At 60.4% G+C, this 13,126-nt stretch overlaps 1 protein-coding gene across 1 annotated transcript; it reads right to left on the reverse strand.

Moving 5' to 3' along the window:
* Positions 1 to 445: 445 nt before the first annotated feature.
* On the reverse strand, positions 446 to 10,845 carry GATD3 (glutamine amidotransferase class 1 domain containing 3). The gene is made up of 7 exons (XM_040483789.1): positions 10,639 to 10,845; positions 10,182 to 10,234; positions 8,381 to 8,494; positions 7,306 to 7,425; positions 4,538 to 4,630; positions 2,487 to 2,643; positions 446 to 1,267 (listed from the first exon to the last, which is right to left on the reverse strand). The coding sequence occupies exons 1-7, from the start codon at positions 10,765 to 10,767 to the stop codon at positions 1,139 to 1,141; spliced, it is 795 nt and encodes a 264-aa protein (XP_040339723.1). The 5' UTR covers positions 10,768 to 10,845; the 3' UTR covers positions 446 to 1,138.
* Between the last annotated feature and the right edge of the window lie 2,281 nt (positions 10,846 to 13,126).

Below are 13,126 nucleotides of genomic sequence, written 5' to 3' on the forward strand. Positions count from 1 at the left end.
GATACCAGGCGAGCGGGGGGGGGGGCCAGGGGGCACGCTTTCAGGCATTACTGCCCTGTCCACAGGCCCTGCTCTCCGTGCTCCCCTCCAAGCCCGGAAAAACCACAAGGCTCATTGTCACTTACCTCTCACGGCAGCAGAGAGTGCTGAAGGGTGGCGTGAGGGGCCTGTGCCTCGGTGCCCCGTTCCCAGGCCAGCACCCACACAGTTCAGCGTCAGCTGCACCACACTCAACGGCCCGCTGTGCCGACCCCCGCAGCTTTCTCAAAAGCAAATGAGGCACAGACGGACGCAATGGCAGCTGTGTGCGGGGACACCCTCCCGGGGGTCACGGGAGGCGGACAGAAGGAGGGATGTGCCACAGGGGGTGAAGCCTGCCCTTCACTCAGGTGCCGCCCTCGACGTTTCTCCCCAAAACAGAAGCACACGCACGACAGACACCGGCTGGTGCGGCTACAAGACGCTTTATTGCCCCTGTTCTGTACATCCGACACCGGCTGTTTGTTTCTCGTGGCCTGGGACCAACCCGACGGTCTCCGCCCAGCAGGCCGACCACACAGACTGGCTGCCACACCCTCCCCCCCCTTCTGGAAAGCTAGAGCCCTGGTTTGTGCTCCCGCGTGCCAGCTTCAGGAGGCCCGACACGCGGCCGTCCCGGCGTCCATTTGGGAAAGCAAACTCCCCCGGCCTCAAATGAAGCCCCCGTGTCATTTCTGAACGCATTACTCCAAGTTACAGAGTTCTCAATCACCAAGAAGTTCAGTGACGTGGTTTCCTAATTACCAGACCCACAAACTTAAAAATTCTTCCCCCCCAGACACCAAGGACCCTACGGCCGGCCAAACCTAAGAGTGTGGGATGTTGTGCCCCAATTCTTCTCCTGAAAGAGCAGGTCCCATTTTAATCTCTGTCACAGGAGGATGTCAGCCGCTCCTGCACCCGCAGGCACCAAGCAGGCACCAGCCGCAGGCTCAGTGTGGGCCCTGCCTGCCTCCGCCGACCCCAGCCAAGGGTTCCTCTTCAGACAAAAAGCACCTATAGACGCAAGCAGAGAATCGAATTCCTGCCGCACGGCAGGCAGCACGGGAAGCCAGGCCACTAGCTCCACCTGGTGGAGGAGGCGGGGCTCACGGCGCTGTCACTTCCCACAGAGTTCTAGCACCTTCTTCACCATGGCCCCGATCCCGTCGTGGATGTGGTGGAGCGCCGTCTCGCACATGAAGGCCGGGGTCGTGACCACCTTGTTCTTCTGGTCCACGTGAGCTTCGTGCACGGAAGTTACGGAAAACAGTCACCCGGCAAGGACACAGGGGTGGCGGGCGTGAAGCGTCACCCTGACCCCCGCCCCCGCCCACCCCCAGAGTGTGCTCCGCCGCCCTTCTCAATGGAGCTCCAAATGGGGAATCCTTCCTGCCGCAGTCCCCGCGGCCAGGGTCCATGTCCCATGCCACTCACACCCCGTAACCAGAGCACACGCGTCCCGACCTCAGTGAGCCCAGCGCTGGTTTCCTCAGACCCCTCAAGGTGGCAGGCCCCCACGGGACCCAGGCCCGCCTGCAGACCTGGGCTGCATACACAGGAGCGCCGGCCCCACAGCAACCTCGTCTGAGAAACCGGAACAGAGAGCCGCTCCGAGTGTCGGCCACAAGAGGCCAATCCGACCCGGGACCCTCCCCCGACACAAGCCGAGCTCTCGCCTTGGTCGGGCAGACGCCAAGCGCTGATGGGACTGGCCCTGCCCCCTCCCTATAAGGTGCCCTCCTGGACCTACCCCAAAGGCCCCGGGCCAGCTCCACCCACACAGCTGCTGGGCGGGCCGGCCACTCTGCGCAGGAGGGAGGTGGGCACTTAACCGAAACTGTCTGTAAGCCAAACGGCCCTCCAAGGAGAGAAAAGCACCTTCGAGACAGACACCCAGGGTCACGGTGTTGTCTCCAGCACCTTCCGGGACACCGTGCTGCTCTGTTCCTTGGGTCTGGGTCCAGGTGTGGACCTGGGTTGTGGTCAGCCCTGGCCTGAGGCTCTGTGTGCACAGTGCTCGGGCACCTGCAGGAGGATCAGGGGCCAATGAGGCCACTGGGCTGGCTCCGGTCCACACCACCAGAGGAACTTCCACCAAAGCCAGGAAACCCCCCGGTACTGCTCCCATCCACGGGCAGCCTCCACCCCACCCTGGGGCGCAAGCTCACTCCCCTCCCTGGCAGGCAGCTCCCAGCCTCCCACCCAGAAAGCCATCCCCGTCGAGCCTGAGGCCGACCGCTCGCCTGACCAGGTGGCCCTGTGTGCCTGGGGTGTGCCGAACCCAGCCCGCATCCACCAGGCCGGCTTGGAAACACGGCCAGGGAGGGACACGTGCCGGCATCGGACCCTACACGTGTCACGCATGTGCTCCCAGGTGCCCCCGGCAGTGCAGCTCCCGGTTCAAGGGCCAGAGGAGGGGTCCCCGGAGCCACCGCCACCGCCACCCTGGCTGCCAGAAAGGATATGGTCACTCCCTTCACACAGTGCTTGGCGCCCAGGGCCTTGATGGCCTCTGCGGTCCCCGCGTAGGGCCACTTGCCGCCTTCCTCCTGCTCGTGGCCCACGGTGACCTCGACGCCGCGGAGCACTTTGGCTGCGAGAACGGGAGCGATGCAGCACAAGCTGAAGAGTGAAGGACAGGGTCAGCTCGGGACCACACGAGTGGACGCCAGGCCAGGGGGCGCAGCAAGGCACGCAAACCTCCCTGACCTTGGGGATGAGTGCCAACACTAGCCAGAGGGCCTGGCAGCTGAGAGGTGGAAGCCGGGCCGCCCAGGGCGGCCGTGGCCAACGGGGCGAGGGGTGTCGCAGGTGACACGAGCTTCCGCTCACTCCCCTACGGGCCGCAGTCGGGAGGCACTCCCGACCAGTCGCTCCCGAGCACGGTGGTTCAGCCACACCAGACCTCTGGGCACCAGACATCACACCGGCACCCTGCCCGTGTCAGCGCGCGCTCAGGGGGCACACGGGCCATCCACCATAGCGGCTACGGGCCGGGCCGCCCCAGCGTGTGGCTGTCGGGGACTGCCCTCCCCTCACCCGGGGTCCACAACCCTTCCAGCCGTCGCCCAGACCTCTCTGGGCCACCGTGTTCCCACACAGGCCTCTCCTCTGGCTCATCTTCCACAGCACCCAGCTGGTTCTCCTGCACGGCCTTTAAAGGCCCCGCGTAGGAGCTATCATAACAAGCCACGAAAAAGTATCGTCAAAACAAACTTACACAGTGCTTCAAACCCCACAGCTAACCCGCCTACTTAGAAACCCCGGACAGAAATTTCCCCCAGCCACCAAGTTGACACAGTTCCCGGACCTAGTGTCTCCAGAGTGTCTTGTGTCGTGAGCCTGCACAGACACCCGGCGGCATCGGCCCTCAAGTGGGGCTGTCTGTGTGGCCGGCCGTGCTGGTCTTGGGCTGTGGACACCGAAGCAAGCCAAAGCCATGTGCTCCGGACAGAGGCCCCTGCTGGGACCGTTCCTGCACGGAGGTCAGAGGACATACACACAGGCGGCCGAGCCACCGGGACCCCTTGCTTCCACCTGTGCTCATGACAAGCAGGGCGCTAAGGTCCCCCTTAGCGCTCAGCCCACAGAAGTGGGTGCCGCTCCAGTGACAGCATTCTGGGAGAGAGAGGCGTGGAGCATGGCCGTCACCTGCTGCCTGTCTCTTCCGAGCAGGCTCGGGACTGAGAAGGCACTGTGCGAGCAGACATGCTCCCGACCTGCAGACCCGAGGCCAGCCCCATTCGTGAGGAGGGGGCTCCCCGCAGAGTGACTGGGCGGGGACTGTCCTTGCCAGGCGCTATATCCCATCCAGGTGGGAGGGTTCTAACACAGCCCTGTTCACACAGATGTCAGAGGGGATCTGGAGTGCTCCCGTCTATACCACAATGAGCTGTCTTCACTGCATCTCTCACCGCAGAGCTCCCGAGGGAGTCTCTCCAACCAGCAGACCCGAAGCCGTGCACTCTGCACGCTCCGGCGCACTGACACGGACAAACACCGACCTTCGTCAGAGCAGGGGCCAGGCGTCCGTGGAAGCCGAGTCTCAGGGGCTCAGATCTGGCAACAGGGGCACCATCATGCTCCTGGTGGCAGGGGTGGCCGGCCTCACCACCTGCCAGGACCCAGGACCTCGGACCTCGACAAGAGCAAGGTCCGGTGAGTTTGGGTGTGCAGACAAGTGTGAAAGACCCAAGCACGCAACGAGCGTGCAGGCCCAGAGGAAGGTGCTGGGGAACGGTGCTCGTGTGTGACTGGCTCCAGCCTGCCCGGAGCGAGGACAGAAGGCAGAGGTCAGGAGAGGAGAATGAGCACTGGAAAAGGCTGGCGGTCAGGGAAGGACTGACTGGGGAACCTCCTAGAAGCTCTCTTTCCTGTTAAGTCACCAAGTGATACTGACCTAAGCACACAACTACAGAATTTTCCGAGCTGGAAGGTGCCTAGGACGCCGTGTGAACCCCTCAGCGAAAACAGGCTTTCAGGACGGTGCAGCCCTGCACTCCCCACCCCTACGTACCCGATAGGCTTGCCGGCCTCGTGGAACTCCTTCAGGACGCGCTCCACGTCTTTGTGGACTCTGCAGTCTTTCCCGTCCACGGCGAAGGTGCTCCTAGCAAGAGAAGAGGCCTCTCACAGTTTGGTGTCCACCAGCCTGGGGCGCCTCCAACCCTACCCCGCAAACGTTATGTGTGGCTCTGCTCCCTCCCCAGCACCCGCGACAAGCAGTTCACGTGTGTGTCGTGTGTTTTGTACAATTACACGTACGTGTTTTTTTCTAACTTTATGTCAGAAAGAAGCAAAAACGGCAGCGGGGAAGGGCAGCAGATGCCACAGCGAACCGAAGGTGACAGGTGCGCAGGCCGTGGACCTAAAGCCAGCAGGCCCCCCACTGACCAGGTGAAAGGCGCAGGTGAGACGACACACGGCTTCTGTCACTGCAGCGATGACCGCGAAGGCGTCCGGCGTGGCCCCCCTCCTACAGCCGGCGGGTGTGCACCCGCACTGCTCTGGGAGGCAACTGGTCACACCCACCGAATCCCAAAGTACACGCTCCCTGCCACGAGCCCCGTCTCTGGGCTGTCCGCTCTGCACACGCGGCTCCTCCGTCCTGGGAGGTCCACGGCAGCGTCACAGCCCCGGGACCGGACAACAGTGGGCGCGAGGGAGGTGTGCCACCCTGAGGGGCTGCTGCATCCTCGGGGTGCATGCATGTCCAAACGCAGCCAACTTTACTTTTTTTTTTTTTTTTTAATGTTTTTATTTATTTTTGAGACAAAGAGAGACAGAGCGTGAGCAGGGGAGGGGCAGAGAGAGAGGGAGACACAGAATCAGAAGCAGGCTCCAGGCTCTGAGCTGTCGGCCCAGAGCCCGACGCGGGGCTCGAACTCACGGATTGCGAGATCATGACCTGAGCTGAAGTTGGACGCTCAACCGACTGAGCCACCCAGGGACCCCACTTTTTTTTTTTTTAACATTTGTTTATTTTTGAGAGACAAGCGGAGCATGAGCAGGGGAAGGGGAGAGAGAGAGATACAGAATCTGAAGCAGGCTCCAGGGTCTGAACTGTCAGCACAGAGCCCGACGCGGGGCTCGAACTCATGAACTGCGAGACCACGAACTGAGCCGAAGTCGGACGCTCAACCGACTGAGCCACCCAGACGCCCCTCAACTTTACTCTTTAAACACGTGTCAACTGTACCTCCAAACAGCTTTCAAGACAAAAGGGGAACTGGAAACACGGTGTCCGTCAGAGCTGGGTCGTCTACCCAACGGGATCTGCGTGTGTGGCTGTGAGGTGGTTAGAGGGCCACCGACAAGCCACCCCGTTGGCGGAAAACACAAAGTACACATCACTGAGCTTAAGACACCTCCACCTCATTAGTTTAACACGACCACGCGTATGAACCTCTGGCGGAGGAAACACGGCCGGGCAGGAGCCTGAGGCCCCACACGAGAGGAACCCGGTTCCCGCTGTGAACTCGCATCCCCAGCGAACTAGCCTTCCGCGTGCACGCTGCACAACCGACAACCACAGCAGCCTCAGCCTCGGAGACCAAGGACACGGGCGCCTGCCTGACTTCTAGAAAGGTTGGGAAAAACAGGGCAAGCGACCATAAGCCACAGCTTCCCCCAGGAAGTGGGTTCAGACAATAGCACTGACCCAAGGCCACTACTTCCTTGAGCACACAGACACGGACCCACCGACAACCCAGCGCGCCTCGTGTCTGTAGTTAACCGAGCGTGGGTGGTCAATTGTGCCGGGGACACAACCCCGACAGACCCCCAAAGTGCCCTCATCCTCAGGGAGGAGCTAAGGGTCACAGATAAGGCTCGTCCTCCCGACGAAAAAACCTCGGTCTGGCAGAAGAGGAAGTCCAGCCAGCAACTCAGGCCGTCCTCTGCCATCTACTGCCGAGAGGTGCGTGAAGGTGGCAGTCGCCTGAAAGGCTGGTTTTTGGAAGACAAAGTGGATAGGAGCGGGAGGCACTGCCACGAGGGGCTGGGAACGCAGGGCTGGGATGTGGACAAAAGCTGTTCAGATGTCTGCAGGCAGAGGGGAGCCGCCAGGGGTCAGCATACACATCAGGGAACCTGACATCTGGCTGTGGGGCACCCACAGAGCCAGCCAGGGAGCTGCTGCACCGCCGTGGGGGGTGGGGGGGGTGGGGGGGGGCACTGGCCAGCCAAGCCAACAGGGCGAGGGCGGCAGTGAGCACGAGGACCCAAGGCAGCTGCCCCCCCCCCCCCCCCCCCCTCCGGCTTCCCACCCACGACGGCTGTGCCAAAGCCGCCTCGGAACGGATGTGCTGGATGGCGAGGCCAGTGCGCAGAGAGCTTCTGGGATGCGCACAGAAAGAGGATCTAAAACCCACAGGACATCAGGCCAGAGCGAGCCCTCCCGGCTGCAGATCTAGTTACCAGGGTGACAACCAGAGAGCAAAACCTTTCCACTTGGGACCAGCATCTGAACGGCCCACCGGAACAGCAGCTTCACATGGACACGGAGACCGGCAGGGCACAGGGTTAGATCAGAGAAAGCCCCTACCCCCCCTACCCCCACCCCCGCAGCAGCAGCCCAGGAGCATTCTGGGAGAAGTGACAGAAAAAGCACGTCTGGCTAACTGTTGACCTAAGCCCCAAGCTACGCCGGTTCCCTGTCACAGACCAGCTCCGTGCAGCCCTTTGGAACCTGAGATCCCCAACGGCTGCTCGTGTCCCCACCCCGTCTCCGTCCCCGGCTTCGCTACAGGTGAAAAGCGAACACCCCAGAGACCCCACACGCACAGGTTTTTGGCGGCTCCGAAGCCTCCAGGGAAGATGGCAGCATCGTGATCCGCCGCGCTGAGCCGGGCCAGGTCGGTGATCTTGCCGCGGGCGATCCTTGCAGACTCCGTCAGAACGTTCCTGGGAAAGAACACAAAAGAGGCCTGAAGCAAACTTTAGCCTGCAGACTACAAAACGGGACGGGGGTGGGAGGGGGGGGGGGCCGCCGGGCGGGGAACACTACCACAGGACAAGAAAACATGTACTCGGGCCAGGGAAGTGCACCAGCACTTGCACTCGAGGTCAGGACCTAGAGAAGGTGACACAGCCATTTGGAGCATCTGGAGTGCTCAGAACTGGGGACGGATGAAAGACAGGACAGAGCAGGGGAAGGCCAAGGTGCCGCACAGGTAAGCGAAGGAAACCAGGGTCAGCCACAGTAGGCGCCGTGCCGTGTTCCCCCAGGCCTCGCAGCCAGGACCAGTGTCCCAGGCAGAAAAGGAAGCGGGGGGGGGGGGGGGGGGCCCAGCTGACACCAGCTCCCAGGAGAAAGAGCGCCCCCTGTGTGAAGCCAGCGGGCAAGTGTGGCCATCCCTACACTGGAGCAAGACTGGAGAAGAAGGAAGGCTCTGAGAGCACAAAGACCGCACAGACCTCAGTGACAGAAACACCGTTTCGAGCCAGCTCAGAGACCTGGGGCCCAAACAGGTGAACACGGCATGAGACCCAGCTGAGAGGCACAGCCTTGACCAAAACAAAGGTGGGGGGATGACTCTTGATCTCAGAGTCGTGAATTCAAGCCCCACCGAGGGTATAAATAGTACAAAAAAAAAAAAAAAAAAGTAGAAGTGGGTCAAAACAAAGATAGGAGGAACTTAGCCAGAATTTTCTATCCTTTCCGTGTTTTGGTAGGCATTAAACGATAACAACAGCACGACCACAGGACAGCCTGAGGACGGGGGCTCTGAATGACTGAGTTCAGAACTCAGAGCACAGGCAGAGTCCCCGCCAGGACAAAGCCACCCAGCATGCCGGCTCTCAGGGAGTTTGTACCAGGCCCGTGCCCACATTCCAGGATGGAGGAGCAGGATCACACCTGGTCTCACTCTCAGAAGGCTGCCCCTTGGTGTGGTCAATCACGTGCATCTGAGGGACGTCAGGAGCAAAGATCTGGACCTCAGCCCCGCCACGACTCAAGTGAACCAGTACCCTGCATGGAAGAAAATCACACAGAACTGAAACATGCCCAACCCAGCTTTACCTCTTAGCGTGTTTCTACAAGCAGGGTTTTTGCAGAGCGCCCTGCAGAAGTCCCTCGTGCACATTAACATCCTACTTGCTTTACAAAAAGTTATAGGTGGCCTGCCGATGACCCAAATGGCCACAATCCAGATTCGCTGTCCCTGAACTAGCCTGCAGAGCCCAGCTAGTCCCCAAGCTCCCTTTACAAACCGGGGTGCAGGGACGGGTGATTTGACTGGTGTCCCAGCCTGGACCCCAGGCTGCTTCAGGGTGGTCTTCCTCCCACAGGCCAATCAACGCAGCCCTCAAGGGTTTGAGGGGGGCTTCCGGTCACGACACTCACTCTCTCCCGCCTCTCCCATGGATAGTCACAGGGCTGGGAGAGAGATATGCAGGTCTCCCTGAGGGCTGCTGTGTGCCAGGCACAAGTCCAAATCTGTCCCAGACATGGGGCTCTCAAGGTCCCCCTTTCAGAGGAGGAGACATGAAGTGAGTGACCCGGTAGAACCACCCTGGGACTCAGGCTCTCGTCCTTGTAACCTGCAGAGCTCTCCACACAGAGCTCCCTGCCCACACCCCAGAGGTTTCACGCAGCCCGCTTGCTTTCTCGTGCCCCTGCTCCGAGCCCCGCTCTGGAAGCTCTCCTGGCCCTCTGCCGCCTGCCAGCTCTGCCCACTCCAAAGACCACTCCATGTCCAGTGCCCACACCCGCACACGCAGGCAGGTGCAGGATGGGGAGGGGCCTCAGTTTACTCTGGGTACGCTCAGGCCCTGCACTTGGGAGGCAGAGGTTCCCCAACCATGACCTAACTCTCCCTGCCCACCGACTCCAAATCTGACATCTACCAGTCCTGCTCACAGAAGCCTTTAATAAAAAGCCACACGCTACTAACATCTGACAGGTTACATCAAAAACACCGTCCACAGCTGAAGGTGCCTCGTGCCTCACAGCCTTCTTTTAAAAACTTTTTAATGTTTATTTATTTCTTGAGATAAACGCAAACCGTGAGCGGGGGAGGGGCAGAGAGAGAGAGGGAGACACAGAATCGGAAGCAGGCTCCAGGCTCCCAGATGTCAGCACAGAGCCAGACGCAGGGCTCGAACCCACGAACCGCGAGGACATAACCTGAGCTGAAGTCGGACGCTTAACCGACTGAGCCACCCAGGCGTTCATCGCCCTAGAGTCATGATGACGCAATCTGACCTCAAAGTTAACCATGGGTGGGGCGCCTGGGTGGCTCAGTTGGCTAAGTGTCCGACTTTGGCTCAGGTCATGATCTCGCAGTCTGTGAGTTCGAGCCCCGCATCAGGCTCTGTGCTGACAGCTCAGAGCCTGGAGCCTGTTTCAGATTCTGTGTGTGTCTCTCTCTCTCTGACCCTCCCCCATTCATACTGTCTCTCTTTGTCTCAAAAATAAATAAACGTTAAAAAAAATTTTTTTTTAAAAATAAAAATAGAAGTTAACCATGGGTGTTAAACACGAGATGTATTCCATGGTTGTCTCTGAGTGACAACGCTACAGGTGGCACTTAGAGAACTTATCTCTGGCTCCCGCTGTGTGCCTCCCCGTGCCTGGTGGCTCGTTTCCTCTGCCTTTCTAATCAAACATTTCTCCAAATGGCTCAGGAAAAGGCAAAGGGTCCTCCAGGGCTTACGCTGAGGCCTCGTGGAGCTCAGTCCCGTCGTACACTCCGCATCCAGACAGCACCTGCGGGACAGCGCGGGGGCATGTCAAGGGGGACTCCACCTGGAGGCAGCCGGCCAGGGGGAGGGGCGTGAAGAAGGGACTTGCAAGGAGAGAGGTAGGGGGCGGGCCTCGGTAGGGTGGCGGTGAGGACCATAAGAACCGCCGCGGGCAGAGGTGAAGGAGGGCTGGGGGACGGCCCGGGGGGTGGGGGTGGTGGGAGTGGGTGGGGGTGAGGAGGGCCCGACCTTGGGAGGGGGAGGGGAGGGGCTAAGGGGGGCGGGCCTCGGGGTGGGGGTCGGGTGAGGAAGGCCCGACCTCGGGGGTGGGGGGTGAGGAGGGCCCGACCTCGGGCGGAACTGGATGGGAAGCGGCCGTGACCTCTGGCGGTAGCCCCGCCCCATGCCCGCCCGCCGAAGTCCGCTTACCAGCGCGACCCTGGCCCGGGGCCGCGGCGCGGAGCTGTGTAGGGCCGCGCGCGGGGCGGGTGCATGGAGCGGCGCGAACGCGGAGGCCGCCGCCAGCCTGGGCGCCACCAGAGCCCTGACCGCCGCCATGACTGCGCGGGGACGGCGGGTCGCAGGGACCAGCGACCGAGGAGGCCTGAGCGGAACGAGCGTGCTTCGCGCCTGCGCACAAGGCGCCCGCCCCGGCCCAGACTCCCGTGAGCGCGCCGGTGGGCGGGGCCGCGCCTGCGCACCGTCCGCCCGCCCCGGCCCCTCTCCCGCGAGTGTGCTGGTTGTTGTCTGCGTGAGTCGACGCAGTAGCGTGTCCCGCCGCCCGGGGAGCTGCTGCTGCCCTGGGCTCGGGGTCCCGGACCCCGGGGCGGGAAGCACCCCCTACCCAGCTTGGGCGGGCTGTGGCACCCGGGTCGGGCGCGGCTCGAGGCCGATAGAGAGTCAGACTCCAGACTTCGTTATTGTCAGCACTCTTGGGAGCAGCTCCTTGATGGCGAATAACCCACGTTCACATTTCAAGTCGTCTTTTCGTGGTGTTTGACTCGGGATCCGGATGGGAGCCCCCTCGAGGCTCCGCCTTCCGCATTTCCTGCAAATTGAGCTTGGTTGGAAAGGCTCCCCGGGTCGGTTTGGGGAGAGGACAGCCACGGGGATGTCTGTTTTCTGCTGCAGGCGCGCGCTGCCTCGGATGCACAGAGTGTCTCCATGCATTAAATCCTTGCTGAGTGGGGATAGCAGGACTCTTTCAGGTACTAGCTGGAATTCTCCCGTGAAAAATACCTAGTTGTTATCCTGGATTCAGGTCACGTGAGCCGCCTGGATGAGTTATTATACTTTCCCTTAATCTATTATTTTGCAAACTAACAGGTGTCCAAGAGTTTATATGTAATATATATATTATATAAGTATGTATAAAACGTTTGTTCATTTTTGAGAGACAACGTGTGAGTGGGGGAGGGGCAGAGAGACGGAGACAGAATCTGAAGCCGACTCCAGGCTTAGAGTCGCCAGCACAGAGCCTGACGCGGGCTCGAACCCAGGAACAGAGAGATCATGACCTGAGGTGAAGTTGGACTTAATCCACTGAGCCACCCAGGTGCCCCCAAGATAATTTAAGTGGTCACTTTTGGAAGCCACTGGAGCACTGCAGACATATTGTGCATTTCAACCCAAAGCTGCCACTGTCATTGATGTTTAAATTTTTCCATTTTTTAAGACTTAGGGTAAATCTCTGCAGAGAGATCTTCCTGGGAAACTACGATAATAAATTCAGGATATTCTAAAAGGACCAAAGATGAGCTTGGAACAATCATTGTGTTTATTCCTGAACCTTCAGCCGTGACCCCTCCATTTCTACAGATGGACCCAATTTCTTCTGGTCCCAAGGGAGCCATTCTCAATCCTTTCCCTGCAGCTGGGAACTCTCCCACGGGGATTCTGGTTTCTACATGGCTCCTGGGGGACCGGCGGGTGGGTGCGTTCATTTGTCCCCTCAGTGTCACCTCCAGAACAGGAGCTGATAAGAGCGACGGGGGTCACGGGGATGATGCTAACATGCACTACGTCTCCATTTTGGGGAAGGGAGGGCTACGATGCAGATTCTGATTCAGTAGGGCTGGGAGCTGAGAGCCGCTTCCCTGCTGAGCGTGTAGGAGGCCGGCCACATCTCCAGGCCCTGCAGTGCCCCCACCTCCCACTCCTCCGTCCTCTCCAGGGTCTGCTCGGCTACACTTTGTCAAACATAACGCCACCGGTTATTTTACAGGCAAAAATGGGTTTGTTGGAGACAGGAGCCCTACCACCGAGCTGAAACTACAGTCGAACCAGTGAAGGCTCATTTATAAAGTTGGGGCTGGGGGAGGGGGGGCGCGTTGTAAACAGTCCATTGGAGTAAACTGGGAGTTGCAAGTGTAGTGGATTCCCATTGGCTGGGGCGGGAGGAAAGTCTCTCCTGGTTGGGGTCTGCAGTGGACCAGTAGCCATGGGGCTGAGAGCCCCCGCTGCTGGCCTCCCAACTGCACTCTAAACCAGTTCCCGCTATCAGTGTTCGTAACTTCAACGTGCACATGTGAAACTTAGCAAGAAAGCAGAGGTGAGTTGGAAAGACTGGCTGGTTTTCCAGCCTCCGCGAGCGTGGGGAGAACTGGGGACACAAACACCCGGTGACACCTGCACATGGGCCCCCAAGGGTTACAGGGCCCCCAGGCGCTTGCCCCACCCGCACCCGACCCTGTAGGCCTCCAGGCAGCCTCAGGGAAGGGCTGCACCCAGGTCGGCCCAGTTTCCTGACCCTGGTGGCCCTCGCTACTGAGCCCCTAGGACAGGCCCCCAGCTGGGGAGAAGCTGGTTCTGTGCCCTGCTCGGTGAGGCTTTCAGGGGCCTTCCACGGAAGAGCAGCTCGTGTCACCCCCTGCGCCTGCGTGAGCTCCCCAAGGGAGCTGTCCGGTCTCAGCTCTGG

Source organism: Herpailurus yagouaroundi, unplaced genomic scaffold, assembly GCF_014898765.1.
Source record: "Herpailurus yagouaroundi ecotype Mexico unplaced genomic scaffold, PumYag 162, whole genome shotgun sequence".
Lineage (NCBI taxonomy): Eukaryota > Metazoa > Chordata > Mammalia > Carnivora > Felidae > Herpailurus > Herpailurus yagouaroundi.

Bases quoted from the DNA above. Each gene is read 5' to 3' on its own strand.
- GATD3 (XM_040483789.1), bottom strand. From the start codon at position 10,767: ATGGCGGCGGTCAGGGCTCTGGTGGCGCCCAGGCTGGCGGCGGCCTCC. The intron at 10,235-10,638 runs GTAAGCGGACTT...GCTGTCCCGCAG, and splicing joins CCCGGGCCAGGGTCGCGCTG to GTGCTGTCTGGATGCGGAGT. The intron at 8,495-10,181 runs GTAAGCCCTGGA...TCTTCCATGCAG, and splicing joins GAGCTCCACGAGGCCTCAGC to GGTACTGGTTCACTTGAGTC.